The sequence below is a fragment of the Paroedura picta genome, chromosome 11, assembly GCF_049243985.1.
Source record: "Paroedura picta isolate Pp20150507F chromosome 11, Ppicta_v3.0, whole genome shotgun sequence".
NCBI lineage: Eukaryota > Metazoa > Chordata > Lepidosauria > Squamata > Gekkonidae > Paroedura > Paroedura picta.
This window is the reverse complement of record NC_135379.1, coordinates 6231311-6250067: the sequence shown is the minus strand read 5'-3', so window position 1 is coordinate 6250067 and position 18757 is coordinate 6231311. Positions and strand designations below refer to the sequence as shown.

Below are 18757 nucleotides of genomic sequence, written 5' to 3'. Positions count from 1 at the left end.
CACATTCATTAAGAGCAGCACCAACGAGGAGTGACAAACTGCATTCTGAAATGCAAGACCAGAGCTGTTTTTACCTATAGAGCAGGGGTAGTCAACCTGTGGTCCTCCAGAGGTTCATGGACTACAATTCCCATGAGCCCCTGCCAGCAAACGCTGGCAGGAGCTCATGGGAATTGTAGTCCATGAACCTCTGGAGGACCACAGGTTGACTACCCCTGCTATAGAGGTTGTTCACTGAATGTTTCCTGTTTAGTCCCAGTCTGGGCCTGTACCGAAGACTCGAAGACGAACCCTCATTGCACGTTCAGAATTCTGAGCAGTCCAGGTGTGTTCAAAATAAGACAGCAGGGCAAGCTTCTCAGCACAGCCCAGCACACCTTGATTTCCCCAAAGTCCCATTCTGGTTTGTCCCTGACCCTAAAATCCTTCCTACCTAATCTCCTGTGAGCTCCTTCCTGCGACTACAACAGCTGCCTAAACAAGAGGCCAAAGTTCTCGTGGAAGAATTCAAAGCAACAACAAGAGGGGAGTTCCATTTTCCTTCTGCCTCCCCAAGGCACGGAACTTTGCCATAAGAGAGCACAAAGTTCGCCGAATTCCCACGCGTCGCTAAAACGTAAGAAGAAACACAAACTCCAAACACTCTGGCACAAGCAGCCTTGGGAGTTTTGCAGGGGTCGCTCAAAGGCAGGAGCAATGGTCCAAGAGAACAGGAGCGTTAAAGGATTTCTTTCTTTGATAGCCGTTCCGAGCAACCCAAGGTCAAGATTTCTGGGGTCGCATTGCTCTGAACAGAGCTCGGCTGCTAGTAATTGAGGCCTGATATTTTTTTTGGTAACTGGTGGGGAAGCCTCTTGCTTAATAGGGAGCCTGACTGACTGGTGGGACCGGAGGGGGCAATTGTAAGGCACTCACATTTGGTTTCTTTCTTGCTCAGACCAATTCCCCCCCGTGTCTCAGCTCACCAGTACAGTCTAGAGAGAGAGGTCAGAGGTTGGAACCATTACAAGACTGCTCTGAGTCACTCTGCTTCTGTACAGGGACCGGAAATGTGAGCATGAGCCATATGCTCTGAACAAACCACCCAAGCAGATCAACTGGGACACCTCGACTGGCAATTTTGTTGCTGCAGATGGTTGTGGCTTTTTATCACCATATCTAGAATGCCGGAGATGTTCTAAAAACCAGCGCTATCAGGATTATAATGAGCCCATGGTCACTCAGCTGGCTGCTAGTGGAGGACCAGGGAATCAAACTCGGCTCGCCAGATTAGAAGCCACTGCTCTTAACTACTAGGAAAACTCCCAGAAAGCATAGTCATGGGAAGGGGGCTGTCTTTTTCAAAAACCGACTTTAAAAAAAATAGCCTTTGATTCCTCTTTTCCTCTTTCCAAAGAGAAATTCCTCTTTGTAGTTTTCTTTCCCACCACATGGTGGCGCTGTATGCAGCCTTTTGCATGCAGTCCTTCCTTCTCAGGGTTTTAAAAAATGTTACACACCACCAGGGGGGGGGGTCTTCTAGCAAGAGGGCAGGAAGATTTGGATGCCTGCCTCTGACCATGGGCTGAATGAAAATTTGCAGAACCTTCCTTCCTGTCCCTCCTCTCCATTAATTTCATTTTCTAAAAATTAACCCAAATTATTTTCAAAACACAGATTGTTAGGATGACGGGGGAAATTGATTGGTGAGTCTCAGAGAGCAAGTGGATAAAGAGGAAGGAAAAGAATTCCTCTTAACAGAGCTACTTCAGAACACTCTTAGAATCAGGATGGAACTGAGATCAGAGTGCCTTAGCCTTTGTTTAGGGTTCTCTTGTTATGCAGGCTAAATGCATTCCTATTTAGAGAGCCCATAAACAGACTCCACTGAGCCAATTAATGGAGGAGAAAATGGCTTTTCACTTCACCAGTCTCAAGGTACTTGAGCTGCTAAAGATTGAACAATGAACATGCTTTATTTCATTAATGGGCACAGAAACTTCCACTTGCACTACATTCTAATAGTTCAATCTGAACATACCTCGTGGGCACATGCAAATGCTTTATTATAGAGCGTAGTAAAGGAAGGCCTATACAAATGCAGCCTCCGAAATCATGTTACAGCATCGAGAACTTGCAGGTCACAACGAAGAGCACAGGGGTAGCAACGAGGGTGAGTTGTGATTGAAGAACAAACTGGTAGAAAACTCTCAGAGGAGACCGCCCCATCCTCCACTTCAAGGAAGATGATGGCCTAAGATGTTCCCATGCTTGAGAGGAAAGGAAGGGGGCCAATAAGGGCAAGGTCTCACCTAACTGCTGTCAACAACTGGTTATATATTTGGTCATGACTCTCCTACGTAGACCCCTTTGTTGAACCCAAGATGTTTCCCCGCAATTCAGTCCCAAGTGAATACAAACCAATCCCAATGGCTGTTTTTTCCTATTTATCTCTGGAATTTGTTACCCACTTTCATTACGCTGCAGGTCAGTTTACTCTTATCCTTTGCCTATAAGTATGAAGGGATGGCTTCTATTCCATGATATTGTCTCACGAAAGCTCACTGGACTCAAAATTGTTTCTTAGCTCATGTGCTATAGAAGGCGCATGTGTTATAGAAGATGCACACAATGGATCCTGCTCTCCATGGATCCCAAAGCACTAGCCAAAAAGTATGTGCTGTATCTACTTCATTCCGTCAGTGGAAAAACATACAGTTCCTAGCAACCATTTGGAAAGCTTTGGTAGAACTTCTACGCATTTTTGCAGAGTATATTCTGGCAACAATTAGATGTTGTCACCAAATCTCCTTGGGATGGGCACCTTGCAATGAATCAGAATGTGAGTGGAAGGACAGAAAGAAGTGTTTAAGCCAGCCTTCCTCACCCAGGGTTTCGACCTCAGTGGGGTACAATGCCACAGAGTCCATCCTCCAAATTATCCATTTTCTCAAGGGGAACTAATCTCTGCAGTCTGGAGAGGAGCTGTAAATCCAGGGGATCCCGAGGCCCCACCTGGCTTGTCTAATGAATGCTTCCTACCACTATAGCAGCAGTAGGGGAGAAGAGGCTTTCTAAAGGACGTCTCCAGTGCTCCAGAAGTCCTACTAAAAACTGGAAGCAGTGCATCTGGCCACCCATGCGAAGACCTCTTGCAGCAGCTTAGCTGTCCATGGCAGATTCTGGCTGAGCTCTCCCTCTTCATTTGCTCTGAGGTTTGTTGGGATTGAATAGGTGGTTTGATCCCTGCTTTTCTGGTCCTTCTCCGGGGAAAGAGTGAGTCAGAAGAGGCTTGAGATGCCTCCAATATCTGACCTCCCTTTGGTCTCCTGCAGAGCTATAGACACGCAGAGAATGACTGAGCACTTTTTTAGATTAGATTTGTAAGAAGTGTCATTTTCCTCTGCTGCTTGGGAACAGCGTGACTCATGGTTTAAGATACAAAGGACTGTTAAAGTATTTAAAGCATTCTCTTCTTTCTGGTCCCCCCCCCATCTCCTCCTGAACAGAAAAGTGGAGAAGGTTTGGAAAAAAAGAGGGGGGGGGGAGGATAGCTTTTCTTTTCTTATTTGTACTTTCTCTTTCAGAACAATGAGCAAAAGGCTCTTAAGAATGGTCAATATTTGCCGCCTGTTCACCAGGGCAACGTCTCTTTCCGACATAACTTCCCAAGGACATTGATGAATAGCATTTTCTAGGTCACTGGCAGCGGCCCAATCCTATGGATGCTTACTCAGGAATAAATCCCACTGAATAGAGTAGGGCTTACTCTGAGGTTAGTGTGCTCAATATGTTTGCCTTACTGTTGAGGCTGCCAAGTTCCAGGTGGGGTCTGGATATCTTCTAACGTTACGACTGATCCTCAGATGACTGAAATCTGTTCCCCTGGAGAAAATGGCTGCTTTCGAAGGCGGGCTTTATACCCATGAGCCCACCCATGAGCCCACCCTACCCCCCCCCCCAAAAAAAGAAAGCCTCACCTTCTCCAGGCTCCATCTCCAAAATCTCCAGCTATTTCCAAGCCTGGAGCTGGCAACCCTACTCAACATGCATCGTGATGACATAAAACTGAATGCTTCTTTAATGCAACAAAAGTCTGGCTAGATACTTTCACTACAATTTTTAAAACGATGATGGGATTTTTATAAGGGTTATCAACCACCTTCTGTGTGATAAAACTGCGCCTGAGCTGCGTTTTAAATGCTGACCATGAATGTTTTAATTGTGTTGTGAACCGCCTGAAGCCTGCTTGTGGAGAGGGGCAGTCGATTAATCAAATAAACATCATAATCTAGCCATAAATGGTTGTTCTGCCCTTCCTCCCAGGAGTCCCAACAGACTCCATGTCCCTCTCTTCTGTCTTACCCACACAAAAACCCTGTGGGGTAGGCTGGCTGAGAGGGAATGACTGACCCACAGTTACCTGGTGAGGTCCATATAGCTGAGTGCAGCTTGAACCCAAGTTTCTGAAGTGGTGGTTCAACAACATATTCAGGAGCCCAAACAATCTTGGAATTTGGGCTTTTGCAAACTGTGCTGGGGGGGGAGGGGGGCTCTCCAAGCAGGATTGGACCCGCACGGTATTTGCAAACTGACAGCATTCCATCAGTATAAAATGGAGACTACATCCCCTAAGATGCTCTACTGGCCAGTTTGTCCCCCAATCTCTCAGCCTAAAAGGATTATTGACGAGGATAGCATGGGTGTGTGTGTGGGGTGGAGAGTGATGGTTTCGGGCCCCACTGGGGGAGAAAAGAAGAAGGAGGAGGAGGAGGAGAAGGAGGAGTTGGTTTTTATACCCCAGTTTTGACAGCCTGATGGAATCTCAAAGCTGCTTACAATCCCCTTCCCTTCCTCCTCCCACAACAGACATCCTGTGAGGTAGGTACGGCTGAGAGAGCTCTGACAGGACTGCTCAGTGAGAACAGCACTATCAAGGCAGTGACGGGGCCAAGGTCCCCCAAGGGGCTGCATGTGGAGGAGGAGGAGGAGGAGGAGGGAATCAAACCCGGCTCGCCAGATTAGAGGCCGCGCTACACCAAGATGGCACCGTATAAACGTCAAAATATATGACCAAAGCTGCCCAGCAAAATGGACCCCTTTGTCCCTGAAAGCTTTTGCTACCATCATATCAGGCAATTCTTTCGAGGTGTCTCAAGACTCTCAAGAATATTATAGGCTAAGTGTTACAAAACATCCAGGAAAAAAAAAAACAATTCCCAGAAGAAAAAGAAGAAAAAATCTGTGTGTCAGGGCGGGAGGTGGGGGGAAGACTTGGCTCTGGTGTTGTTTCTAGCAATGCTGCCTCTCTCCCTGTGGCAAAGTCCTTGGGTGATATATGCACTGATCTGGCAAGCTGCCACTGAGGTAGTGATTTACATTCAGTACCTTCCAGCCAACAGGTGCGGCGAGGTCTGGGGAGGAAATTGAAGTCAGGAAGGGCAGCCTGGGCTTGGAACGGCTACAATTCCCTATAAAGAGCACACTGGGGAAGCTTTCCTGACAGGAAGACGACTTCTCTTGCAGGGAAACCAAGAATGAGCTGCATTTTGTTATTGGAGCTGGAGGCATTGTCATCTGGAGTGCCCCAAATGCCGGCAGGGGCTCATGGGATTTGTGGTCCATGGACATCTGGAGGGCCGCAGTTTGGCTACCCCTGCTCTAGAGACTAGCAACCAGTATATTTTTTAAGGTTATTTCTGAAGTCTGGCTAATCATACTCATAAATACGGAATGGAATCTTGGTCGACTTTGACCTGACTTTGAACATGTCTTAAAAGTACTTGGTTGGATTTGTTTGCTTTGTGAGGCGCCTTGTTTCTGTGCAAGAAGATTCCTCAGCTGGTGTCAAGTCATCTTATCTGTGGTCTCTGGGACCACTGCAATTGCTGCAATCTGTCAGTTTTCAAATAGCTCCCCAAATAGCTCCCACATAAAGAAGTCCTAATTGTGGCCAAAATCCTGCCCTGATTTTCCACAGATGCATCTTGCAAAGAGAGCCCCATCCAGAGAGCCGTACATCTTCCTTCTATTATATTAGTATATTTCTAAATTTACATTTCAAAGCAGCTTACTAGAGGAGAAGTAAAACGCACAAATGAATAGTGGAAAATGGGCAGAGAGATCTTAATTTTGCTTCAGTGAGCTGTCCCAGTTACCTCCCTAGATGTTGTTCTAGGCCAATGTAATTCCAATTAAAATGCAGGCGAGCCAACCGCATCACCTGACTTGCCTTGTCTTAATCAATGTGGCATATTCAGAACACGGAGCATTCATCACGTGGTTACAGGCATGTCCGTTTACAAACCCCAGTTTCTGTTTGGGTTCATCCTGAACACCACACGTATGATGAGGAGCCTTCAAAACAAGCGCACACTCCAGACGATGGGAACGTCAAGGAAAAGGGGAGAGATTTCCCCTCGAATCATTGATCATTTCACTTGAATTTAATCTGGCCTCTGCCTTTTAAAAATGCATTTCTAGTGACACTGAAATTATCACCAGCCGCAACAAAAACTAGAGGTTATATAAATACCTGGTGTCAGCAAGATAACTGAAGTGACAATCAGGGAGCAGATGACCAGAATAACAAGTAACGCAATTGCAATTCCTTTCCAGTTTCTTTGCGGAGGGTTGCTTCCTACCAGCTCCTGAAAGCAAAAAAGAAGAAAGCATATTAAGAGGAGGAGGAGAGCAACTGGGAAAAGTTCAGTTCATATAGTTGTACTTTCAACAGACCACATGTGAAGAGTAACACATTCAGGTGCAGTCTGGCTACACAGGGATAGATTTGCCTAATGTATAGCAGAGTTCCAGGCTGACACTAACTCTCCTGGAATGCTGAGGTTCTGCAGCACTTTCAATGATGGATAATGCACTTTCAAGATGAATAATGCACTTTCAATGAAGAAGATTCTTATATGCCACTTTTCCCTACCCGAAGGAGGCTCAAAGTGGCTTACAGTCACTTTCCCATTCCTCTATGATGGATAATGCACTTTCAATGATGGATAATGCACTTTCAATGAGGAATAATGCACTTTCAATGATGGATAATGCACTTTCAGTGATGAATAATGCACTTTCAATAATGAATAATGCACTTTCAATGATGTATAATGCACTTTCAATGAGGTACTGCGGAGATCTGAGTCCATTCAAGCACAGGTCAGGTCTCTGGGCCACGGACTTGGAGGTGCACAGGTATGAAGGGACATTTTCTTGTACCTCCAGAACTGCCGGTAAGAAAAAGATAAGAATGTGAAGAGCAGCAGCTGGAGAATGGCTGGCCACTCCCAAGTAACCTTCAGTCCACCTGACCTAGAGAACCAATTTGTTATTAGTTCCATGCTGTCAAATGGGGTAGGCCATTGTAATAGAGGATCCAATTGATTGTGCAAGCTCAACCATCTCTGCATTTCAGCATTGCCAGTTTCAAGATGGTGCCTGGAGATTTCTCAGTATTACAAATGATCTCCAGACAGCCATGATCAGTTTCCCTGGAGAAAACGGCCACCTTGGAGGGTGGACTCTACGGCATTATAACCTCCTCAGGTCCCTCCTCTCCCCAAAACCTGCCCTCCATAGGCTCCACCCTCAAATCTCCAGGCAATTTCCCAATCCAGAGCGGGCAACCCTAGTTCAGAGTCTGTCCTGTTTCTCTTAGCCGGGGCAAAAAATGTATATTGGAGAAGCGATTGATTTTCTGTTACACAAAGTAAAGGGTCGCCAAAGAAATCCGAGGAGTAGAAGGTTCCGCAAAACACAAAATTACAAAAGAAACAGCAAACAATATTCCCGAGTGGTTTTTACGCAAGGAGGTCAACCCATTTTGCAAAATCGCGGATTCGCCCTTTCCCTGTCCTTGAAAGGCAGGCGAACAGCCGCTACTATCTCCATCTCTCAACAAAGGGCATGGCTATTTAGTGATTTCCCCAATGTCATGCCAACATTAGCAGAAGAGGGAGGAAAACAATCCAGCTCTTGTTATCTCCGTTCACAGCCAACCCACATCAAAAGCAGCTCAGTCGGACAAGGAGAAGGAGGAGGAAGGACACACCACCAAAGCGTAACACACCTGCTGAAAGTATATCATAATATAAATATATATATAAGACCCATGTCTGCTCCGGTTTTGCTTTTAAACCGGCAAAAAGATCTAAGTGAGAGAACGAGAGAAACTATTAGGTGCAGCAGCTCCCACCAGCCAGAGACAAAAACAGCATCTAATAATAGCTCTTCTGTTGTTCTCCTTCCATTGCAGCTCCATCAGATGAGCCCTGCAGGGTGCTGCCGTCACGTGATCAAGGGACAGCATGCTTAATCAACCCTTTAGCCCGACCATATTGATGGCTTACCTAATACAGAGAGAGTTCTAAAGGTGCCTTTCATAACACAACCAATTGAAGAGAAACGGGTCATCCGATGCTCTCTGGGGACTTCGGGTTCTTTGATTGCTGCTAGGCGATCAGTAGGTATAAAGGTAAAAGGTAAAGCTATCCCCTGTGCAAGCACCGAGTCATGTCTGACCCTTGGGGTGACACCCTCAAGTGTTTTCTTGGCAGACTCAATACGGGGTGGTTTGCCAGTGCCTTCCCCAGTCATTACCGCTTACCCCCCAGCAAGCTGGGTACTCATTTTACCGACCTCGGAAGGATGGAAGGCTGAGTCAACCTTGATCCAGCTGCTGGGATCGAACTCCCAGCCTCATGGACAGAGCTTTCAGACTGCATGTCTGCTGCCTTACCACTCTGCGCCACAGTAGGTGATGATGGGTCAATATATTCTTTTCTACAAGCGACATAAACAGTTGTTTTTTTTTAAACATAATCAAAGCCATTTTGGTGCCTGAACATGAAATCCAGATAGTACCAGCACATTCTCCTTTCTAATAACATAAATGAAAATAAAATGGCTAGTTTGTGTGTAAGGTGCGGGGAGCTTGAGATTGGTTTGAGGGCAGACTTCTTTCGACGAGGCGGAGAATCACACCCAAAATAAGTGATTCCCATTGAAACGCTGGTGGAATTTATTGCTTAATGCAACCCCAGCCCAAGTTACAGAAATTGCAGGGCAGGATCCAAATCAGACTGCTGCTTCTTGCACACCCTATTTGTTCAAGTGAGATGATTCAAATGGGTCGCCGTGTTGGTCTGACGTAGCACAATAAAATCAGAGTCCAGTAGCACCTTTAAGACCAACAAAGATTTATTCAGGGCGTGAGCTTTCGAGTGCAAGCACTCGAAAGCTCACACCCCGAATAAATCTTTGTTGGTCTTAAAGGTGCTACTGGACGCTGATTTTATTGTTCAGTGAGATGGTTGGCCTTATACCAGGCTACCAACAAGGAAGAGTCCAAGGTGAAGGTGTTGTTTGTACACAGACACCAAATGCAAATCGATTGCAGGAAACACAGGAGATTCTGAACCGGATTTGTTCCCCATTTTAGGTCACAGAAGAATAACTAACAAGAAACTAATCTGCAGGACTGACGCTGAGGGCCAGCACAAAGATTTCCTCTTGCCGTCCTTTGTATCCAGGAGAAGATGCTTTTGATCAGAACATCTAACAACACCCTGCTTCAACCCCACTGGTACCCTGACAAGATCTCTGAGCACTTGCTTGGCATTCATTATTTTTGAGTTGAATTGTCAAAGGCTTCCACGGCTGCAGCCAACTGGGTGTTGTGGGTTTTTTGAGCGGTGTGGCCATGGTGTGATAAATTTAGTCCCTGATGTTTTGCAAGTATCTGCGTCTGGCATCTTCAAGGTAGGACACATGCCACAGGGGATTCCCATCTCGCTGTGTCCTAATTCGGAGGCTTTTAAAGAAAAGCTGCAACGTAAATGAAGCAATCATTTTAAATATATATAATTTCCTCATTAGAAAGACAGGTGAAAGATGTTAGCGAAGGCTATTTTAAAGAAAAGCTGCAGTCTAAATGAAAGAATCATCTATCTATCTATCTATCTATCTATCTATCTATCTATCTATCTATCTATCCATCCATCCATCCATCCATCCATCCATCCACCCACCCACCCACCCATCCATCCACCTATTTCCTATCTACCTATTTCCTATCTACCTATTTACCTACCTATGAATCTAGCAAACGGCTCTTGAGATGTTAAATGTACAGATCTCTAGGCTTATGTGCTCAGCAACAGATTTCTTAAAGTTTTAGGGGAGGAAGATTAAACACAAAGCACTGCTCAGAAATATTTGGTCGAGCTGCTTTAAGCTTCATTGTTCAAATTATTTTCTCATCTACCCTTTATGAATGCAGAAACGATACACCATAAATTCCCTTTTTACGTTCTGCGGGCCATTTGCTGTGGGTAGAGGGTAACAACAAATTATAAAGCCAACAGGGCGTGGATTTTTGGCCATGCAAGTCTGATGTGTAATCGCTTCTGCTTCTTGGTATGAAGCCCCCCCTCCCAAGGTGCTTAAAATAATTCCCATGATTCAAGAATCCTTTTCAAGATTTATGGCTGCCATCTCAATTTCATGATTATCCCTGATTAAGTCATTAAATCATACCCTGGCCTGCTCTCCATCTTCACGAGAACCATTGCGGCGCTCCCTCATTAAGATTCTTGGCTATACGTTGAGTCCAGTAATAATTCTATCCTGATACTTTGGGCAAAAGAGCTGATTAAACATTCAAGAAGAGGTGTCCAACAAGGACCCTATCACTCCACACAGGATGCACAGAGTGGACTTGTTTCTTAGACTGTCCCCATTTCAAAATCTCTTGGCATATGGACAACTTCTAGCACTGCCTTCTTCTCAGTTTGCAAACTTTCCATATTTGTTTGGGTTGCCATCTCTGGCTTGTTTACCTGGAGATTTTGAGAGTGGGACCTAGAATCATAGAATCACAGAGTTGGAAGGGGCAAGACAGGCCATTTGGGTCAACCCCCTGCTCAATGCAAGATCAGACTAAAGCATCCAGGATAAGTATCTGTCCAGCAGCTGCTTAAAGACCGCCAATGAGGGGGAGCTCCCCACCTCCTTAGGCAGCCAATTCCACTGCTGAACTACTTTGACTGTGAATTCCCCCCTCCCCCGATATCTAGCTGGTATCATTCTATATGTAGTTTAAACCCATGACTGCAAGACTTATCCTCTGCTCCCAACAGGAACTGCTCCCTGGTCTCCTCTAAATGACAACCTTTCAAATATCCAAGGAGAGCCATCCTGGCCCCCTCTCAGGCTCCTCTGCTCCGAGCTGAACATTCCCAAGTCCCTCAGACTTTCCTCACAGGGCCCTGGATCACCCTCTTTGGTCTCCTCTGAGTCCTCTCCATTTTGCCCACGTCCCTTCTTGAAGTGAGGCCTCCAGAACTGCACCTAAGTGGAGTATAATTCCACAGAGTCCCCCTTCCAAAGCAGCTGATCACTGTCCCCTGAAGGTGAGTTCCAGAAAATCTTCAGGCCTCACACTGTCGGTTGGAAACACAACATGGTGAATTTAACATGTCAAGAAATTGACCCCTCCCCGAAGAGTACACACATTCTGAGGAGGAACCATCCCACACTGGTCTGCTCCCCTATGAATATTTGAACCGACTGCCAGAATGGAAGGGCAAATTAAGAGAAACACAGTGAGTGCAAAGGGAAAAGACAGCAGTTAGAATTCAGATTGGTCTCTGTTACGACTTCTGCTCTACTCAGTGCATTAAAGGGCCTGAAATTTCATATTTTGTTTTGTTTTGAGAACACAGCCTCAAGGTAGACTTCTCAAGGTCACACCATGTACTCCTTAGATGAGGGGGGATGGACCTGAGAACTCAGCATCAGGGTTGAGTTCTCCACCCACTGCAACATGATGGCCTTTAAAATAAAAGTTGCGAGTTAATAAATTTCTGTACCTCAACCGCACTAAGGTGAACAGGACAACTTGTGAGCAATTGGGTTCATGACTATGAATAAAGTATTTATAGGTGGCCTGATTTAAAGGCATTCAAGGCCAGTGCAAATATTTCCTTTGACTTTAATGGGCAATGTAGCAAGTTGAGAGATTTTACAAAGACGGAATACCTAGAAGCCGAAGATCCCAAGGCCTGAGACACCTAGAAATCTGGGAGACGTGTGCAGTGCCAAAGTAATTCCTTTTTGCTGTGGAAGGCCGCATGAATCTTAGAAATCTCAGGTTTTATTTGTAAATAATTCATAGTGTGATTTTGGGGGGGGGGGAAATCACATGAAGCTCCACTTAAAGCATCAGAAAAATGCATATTATAGATTCAGGAGACAGAATGCAAAAAAGGGAAATGCAGTGCTATTATTCTTTCTAGTGTCCCCAGATTTAAAATGCATGCCAGTGCATTTATTGAAATGTTTCTGCCCACCACTTCCTCTCTCTCATAACAGACGGCTCAAGGTTCCACCTGCCTTGATTGATTAGCCTGATCTCATCAGATCTTGGAAGCTAAGCATGGTCGGCCCTATATACGTGGATGGGAGACCACCAAGGAAATCCATGGTCCCTGGGCAGATGAAGACAACAGGAAGCCATCTTTCCATGCAAGGTTGCCATAAGTTGGCTAGCTTGTCAGCACTTTACAAACATACAAGTTATCACACAGCAAAAAAAAAAAAGTCAAGAGTGTTGCAATAAGCAATTAAAAGATACACAATATGTGGCTACTGGCAACACACAGAGGGGAAACAACAACCACCAATGGCTAAAGCTCAGTACCATCTATTAAAGCCAGCATGTTCTCTTTGGACAGCTGAGACTTATTCCACACATGTTGAATAAAGCACTTTTAATGTGCTTTTGCAACTGGATTTTCCTGTGCGGAACTTCCCAAGTGCCTTGGAAGTACATTACCCAGCAGCTCCAGAGAGGCCAGCTACTCCAGAGAGGCCTGCTCCGAGCTGATTGCTCTCAGACCCAATCAGCTCTCTCAACACTCAGACTTGGCCATAGACATTGTTATAATCATGCTCTTAGACTGGACCCGAATCTAATGTTGACACTTGTCAATCCAAGTGCCTGGAAGACTCTATCGGTGGGAGGAAACGCGTTATAATTTCCAACTCTGGGGTCACTTCAGGCTGTCATTCTGTTATAACATCTCACTAGGAAATCAGTTGTCACAGAAGCTAATTATGGAGATACAGCAGTTGAAAACAGCTGCAGCTCTTCAGCTTACAAAAAGGTATTTTTAGCAAGGCCAAATGATACGTGCCCTGCCCCCAGATGGCCTGGGCTAGCCCAATCTTGTCAGATTCTGGAAGCTGAGGAGGCTTGGGCCCAGTTAGGACATGGATGGGATGCCACTAAAAGAAGAAGAGGAGGAGGAGGAGGAGTTGGTTCTTATATGCCACTTTTCCCTGCCCTAAGGAGTCTCAAAGCGGCTTATAGTCACCTTCCCTTTCCTCCCCCCCCAAAACAGACACCCTATGTGGGGGGTGAGACTGAGAGAGCCCTGATATTACTATTGGGTCAGAACAGTTTTATCAGTGTGGTGGCAAGCCCAAGGTCACCCAGCTGGCTGTATGTGGAAGAGGAGTGGGGAATCAAACCCAGCTTGCCAGATTAGAATTCCGCACTCCAAACCACTGCACCAAGCTGGCTCTAACCACTGCACCAAGCTGGACACTAAGGAGGTCCAAAGCTGAAACAGAGAGAGACAATGAAAAGCTACCTCTGTACATTTCTTGCCTTGAAAACCCTATTGAGGTCATCATATGTTGGTTGCAAGTTGAAAGAACTTCACACACAAGTGATGCAGGAATTATCTTAGCTTAGCTCTTCTGAAAACTGCACAGAAGAACACGCCCACTCCCTCCTTTGTCACTGGCCTTGTGTTAACAACAGCAAAGAATGCAAGCAGCACGTAAATGTTCTTCACAAAGCCATCCTAATTTGTTGCATCTTCCCCATTTTGCCTTTGCTGCTTTTTGTGTCCTGTTCCATTTAGGGCAGCCCCAAATTTTGTACGTAAAAGTCACTAGTGGTTTTAAAGCAGGACTGACTACATGGCTGCATCCATAAATAAGCACTTTTCTGAAAGTCAAATTTGACACCTTAATGCGTATTTCCCCCCAAAATACCACCCTCTTGCAAAGCCTCCATTCACATTCACTCTGCACTAGCCCCTGACATACAGCCCAACACCTTAATTATAATATCAGGCTTGAAATCTGGATCTAGGATAGCACTATTTCCTGGATGTAAGAAGTCTGAACTGGCATGGAACAGGCAGAGACTGGAAGGGTTCCAGCGCAGGAATCTGTCAGCAAAACCATTAATGGCATGTTTATCACCAGCCTGCCAAAAATCTGCCACCCTGACAGCCGTGTTATACACCTCCGGCCTAATTCAGATAAATCTCTCCACCTGCCTCTTCCATTGCCCTTTAAATAATCTCCCGAATAAAGGGATCAAAGAGGGGAAAAACACAGCTTGTTGACTCAATAATTGATCACATTTTTAATGTTTATAGAAATACATGCATCTCTCTTGTAGAGATCATGCCTGCCTGCCCCTGCTCAAATAAGCATAAAACATGGTTGTAAGCCAGTGGGTTGCGATCCTGTTGCTCACTGATAGTGGACAAAACTCCAGAAACCAAATGAGTTCTTGGGACTGTAAATCTGTGAACCAGAGCAGGGGTTTCCAGTCTTTTTGAGCCTGCGGTCACCTTTGGAATTCTGACACAGGTAGCTGCAACGACAAAATGGCCGTCGCAAAAAATGGAGCCAGACACAAAATGGCTGCTGCAGGAAGTGGTACCAACCACACATAGGAAGTTAAAGTGTAGGGGAGAAGAGGGGTATTTTAAGTGAGAGAAAAAACAATATTGTGGGGGTAGCCACAACTGAAACAGTATTTGAAGGTTTAAACTATATGGCCCCAATCACATTCTACAAACCCAGGAAAAGTGATGGGGCCACTATTCTGCCCACGGACACCACGTAGGGAACTCTTGCACTAGAAGGATCCAAACTCATTTAGATAGTTGCAAAATGTGGTCTTTGCATCTACCTACCCTTTCTCCTCTGAGGAGCCACCCAAATAGCCATAACTCACCCGTTCTGGTCATAGTTTTCAAACTGAACAGGGTCAGCCACGGTTAGCACTTGAATGGGAAGCCACCAAGACCGGTGTTCCTTTGCAGGGCAAGGCAGAAGCAAGAAGCCTGAAAGGACTATGGCCCTGAGGTTGCCATTAGGCGCTTGCAATCTGAAAGCATATTACTATTATTATTAGTCCAATGAGCTCAGAATACACAAATGCTTCTCCTTTCCCTGCTTTATCCTCGCAAGGACACTGCAAAGGCTGAAAGAGAGTGGCTGGCAGAGGGTCACCCAACAAAACATTCGTGCTTCTGAATCCATCCTTCGACCACAAGACAGATCAACAGATCAACAGATCCCGTACTCTGGAATACTGCGTTGCCTGCTTTTCCAAATGAATTTTGTTATCTAGTCACACTGTCGGTCTGTAGGACTCTGTATTATCTATCCTAGCAGGCAGCAATCTCTACACAGCCTGAGGCTAAGGTTTCTCCCAGTCCCTCTATGTCTGAGCTCTTTTAATGGAAAGTGCTCGGACTGCAACTTTTGCAAGCAAAATATGAAGTCTGCCACTGAGCTACAGCCCCCCCCAAGCTTCAACGGAGTTTGCTAGATCAATCCCGCAATTCCATGAACAAGCACGATGCCACACTTGAGCTCCTTGTCAATAACGTTCATCCCACTGGTGCTCAGTCCAAATCCCTAAGAGATTAAACATCCTTACGGGAAGCAAGGGAGGGGGGAAATGACCCAAGCCCCTTATCACGTTTTAATCAGCATGCTGACTACCTGCTGCAGGAATAGGGCGCTTAATGAATATTAAGAAGTAACTAATCCTCGTTAACAGTAGCCAGATAGCTTTATTAAGGCTAACTAAAACAGTCACAAAGAAGGGAGCTAGCTTTTGAGTTTATCCAGTAATCGGGTTAGACATTAAGCAACGAAAAGAGTGTGTTTATGAGCAAAGGGGAGAAGCACAGTGCTGGGTTGGACCTGATAGAAAGCCCAGCATGGTATGGAGACAGTACACAGGTGTATCAACAATGTAGTGATTCCAGGATCCAGGTGGGGTCTTGGAGATCTCCCTGAATTCCAACTGATCTACAAGCAACGGAGATGAGTGCTGGAATGTGCAAGGTATGTAGTATGCATGTTTCAAAGGCATATGAAGAATACCCTACAATGCGCATCAGAGATGTGCATTTAGCATAGTTAGAATAGGAACCTCCTCCTGCATCCTCATTGGCATCCCCCCCCGTTATTTGTAGTCTGAAGATCAGCTGTAATTTCTGGAGATCTTCAAGCCCCACCTGGAAGCTGGGAATGCTAAAACACCATTTCTGCTAATCAGCTTCCACGTGAACATCTTGAACAGCCAAGGGTTTGAACAGCCACATGAACAGCCAAGGGTTTCAGGCTGTCCATGTAAATCTACTAACTGATTAGGGATGCAGGGAAGCCTGTTGGAACGCAGTATTAAATGAAACTTTGGATTAACATGCCACACAAGAGGAGGCCTCCAGAAGTAACATGATATTGAAAGAATGCATGTGGGAATGATAATTAACATGGCTTTCAGAGCCAGCTAAAAACTAAGCTTTGCACAACTCATCCTTTCATCAGAAAAGAAAGGAGGTGTATAGAACCTCCAATTGCTGTAGCCAGTGCAGATAAAAATTGGCTGCGTTCCTGTATCCCTTCCCTGCTGCGAACTTTTATCAATAGTTTTAGCATTTGCAGCACATCTTATGTTCTCTTACAGGCGCAGAGTCACTACAGATGATGCAGCAAATGATACAGGGGTAAAAATAGAAATAATCATCACTGGCACTTTCCAAAGAAATTTCACATTGAAACTTTTAATCCAGAAAATGTGCGAACAGCTCCCTAACATAGATCTAATAGCATCTTAGAAGCTCTTACCTGGATGTCCCAGACAGGCTAAATCAACTCAATCTTGTCCAATCTTGGAAGCTAAGCAAGGTTGGCCCTGGTTGGTCCTTGGATGGGAGACCACTAAGGATGTCAAGGGTCATTGTGCAGAGGAAGGTCGTGGCAAACCCCTGTTGCTAGTCTCTGACCCTGAAAACCTCATGGGATCATCACAAGTCAGTGCTGATCTTGAGGGGTTGATGGTATGATTCCCTGTAGAAGGCCTCAGAAGACAGATTCCTGTGTTCACGGGTTTAATTACCTAGTTGAGGCCAGGAAACAACATCAAGAGCCTGGCTTCCCTACTTAAAACACCCAATATATGGATTAACACCACCACTGATGTTCAAAGGATGCCTGAAATGACAAGACTTAATTTTAATGTCAGTAATTTTATGATATGGTTTTATTGATTTTATATAATTTAAGTGTTATAATTACTGTTATGATCCACCTGGAGAAGGGCGGCACACGAATGAATGAATGAATGAATGAATGAATGAATGAATGAATGAATGAATGAATGAAATTCTGTTTCTTTCCCCGTTATATTATATAATTAACAATAATAGAAATGAAAGTAGACACAAAGCTTAATAAATGCAGTGAGTTCTGTTTGTTTGTGTTTTTTTTTAATCTTGCTGAAATAAAGTTTTCTCCCCTCTAGTTTCCTGGGAGATAAGAACTCTGTGCATTTTCAAGTCACAGTTGACTTATGGAGACTCCGTAGGGTTTCCGTGACTACAGACATTCAGAGGCGGCTTTCCCATTGCCTACTTGGCCTCTGTGTTATTTACGGTATTTATTTGTTTGTTTGATTTCTATATCATGCCTCCTCGCCTCAACCATAAGCCTGGTGGAAGAGTGTCGTTTTGCAGGGATTGCGGAACTTCAGCAGCTCCATCACGGCCCAGATTTCCGCTGGCAACTCGTTCCACCAGGTTGGAGCCAGGACCAAAGACCATGGCTCTGGTCAAGGCCAGACATACATCTATGGGGCCAGAGATTACCAGCAAGTTGGTATTAGCAGAGCACAACGCACTCCAGGAAATATATTGGGGGAGGTCCCCCAACCCTGCTTAGCTTCTGAAATCTGATGTGATTGGGCTGGCCTGGTCCATCTAGGTCAGGGTAGATCAGAACTAGAGTCGAAGTATTAAAGAACATATATGGTATAACTGCATGTGTCTCATAACTGAAGGCTCTGCACAGCAGGGCAAAAGAATAGCCCTGTTGTACCTGATCAAATGTCTAGCTAAACCAGCATCCTATTTCCTGGAAGCATCTAGTTGGTTTGTGTGAGAAACGGGATGCTGGAGTATACAGGCTTTTGGTCTGACCCAGTAGGGCTCTCACATCTTTACAAAACAGAGGCAGAAGATCAACATGTATAAAGAAAGGCTGCACACCACTGTTTGATTCTCCCAGTGAAATAGCTGGACCATTTCCTATGGGCATACTAGTCAGCTTTGAAGACTGCTACTTTGATCCTCAGTCTGGCAAGGGAAAAAGGGCCATGGTCTTAGACCACCATGATATTCTCAAAGTCAAGGGGATATGGACTACATACAGACATATGAAAACTCACAGGGTGTCTATTGTGGGGAGACAAAGGGAAAACAATTGTAAACCCCTTTGAGACTCCTTAGGGTAGTGAAAAGCAGGGTATACAAACCAACTCTTCTTCTTCTGAAAAGCAGGAGAGCACTTAACCATAAGTTCAGAAGACTTCCTCTTTCACTCAACGACCGGACATGGCTGAAAAGGTTAATGTAGCATTGTAGGAGCAAATTTTTTAAAAAATCAA

At 45.1% G+C, this 18757-nt stretch overlaps 1 protein-coding gene across 5 annotated transcripts in view; it reads right to left on the bottom strand.

The window, feature by feature from the left end:
* The window catches only part of DPP6 (dipeptidyl peptidase like 6), a 479395-nt gene that overhangs the window by 124340 nt on the left and 336298 nt on the right, over positions 1 to 18757 (bottom strand). For all 5 annotated transcript variants that reach the window (XM_077304797.1, XM_077304801.1, XM_077304799.1 and 2 more), the window contains exon 2: positions 6515 to 6629. In XM_077304797.1, coding sequence (XP_077160912.1) covers positions 6515 to 6629 — 115 coding nt within the window. The remainder of the gene's footprint in view (positions 1 to 6514; positions 6630 to 18757) is intronic.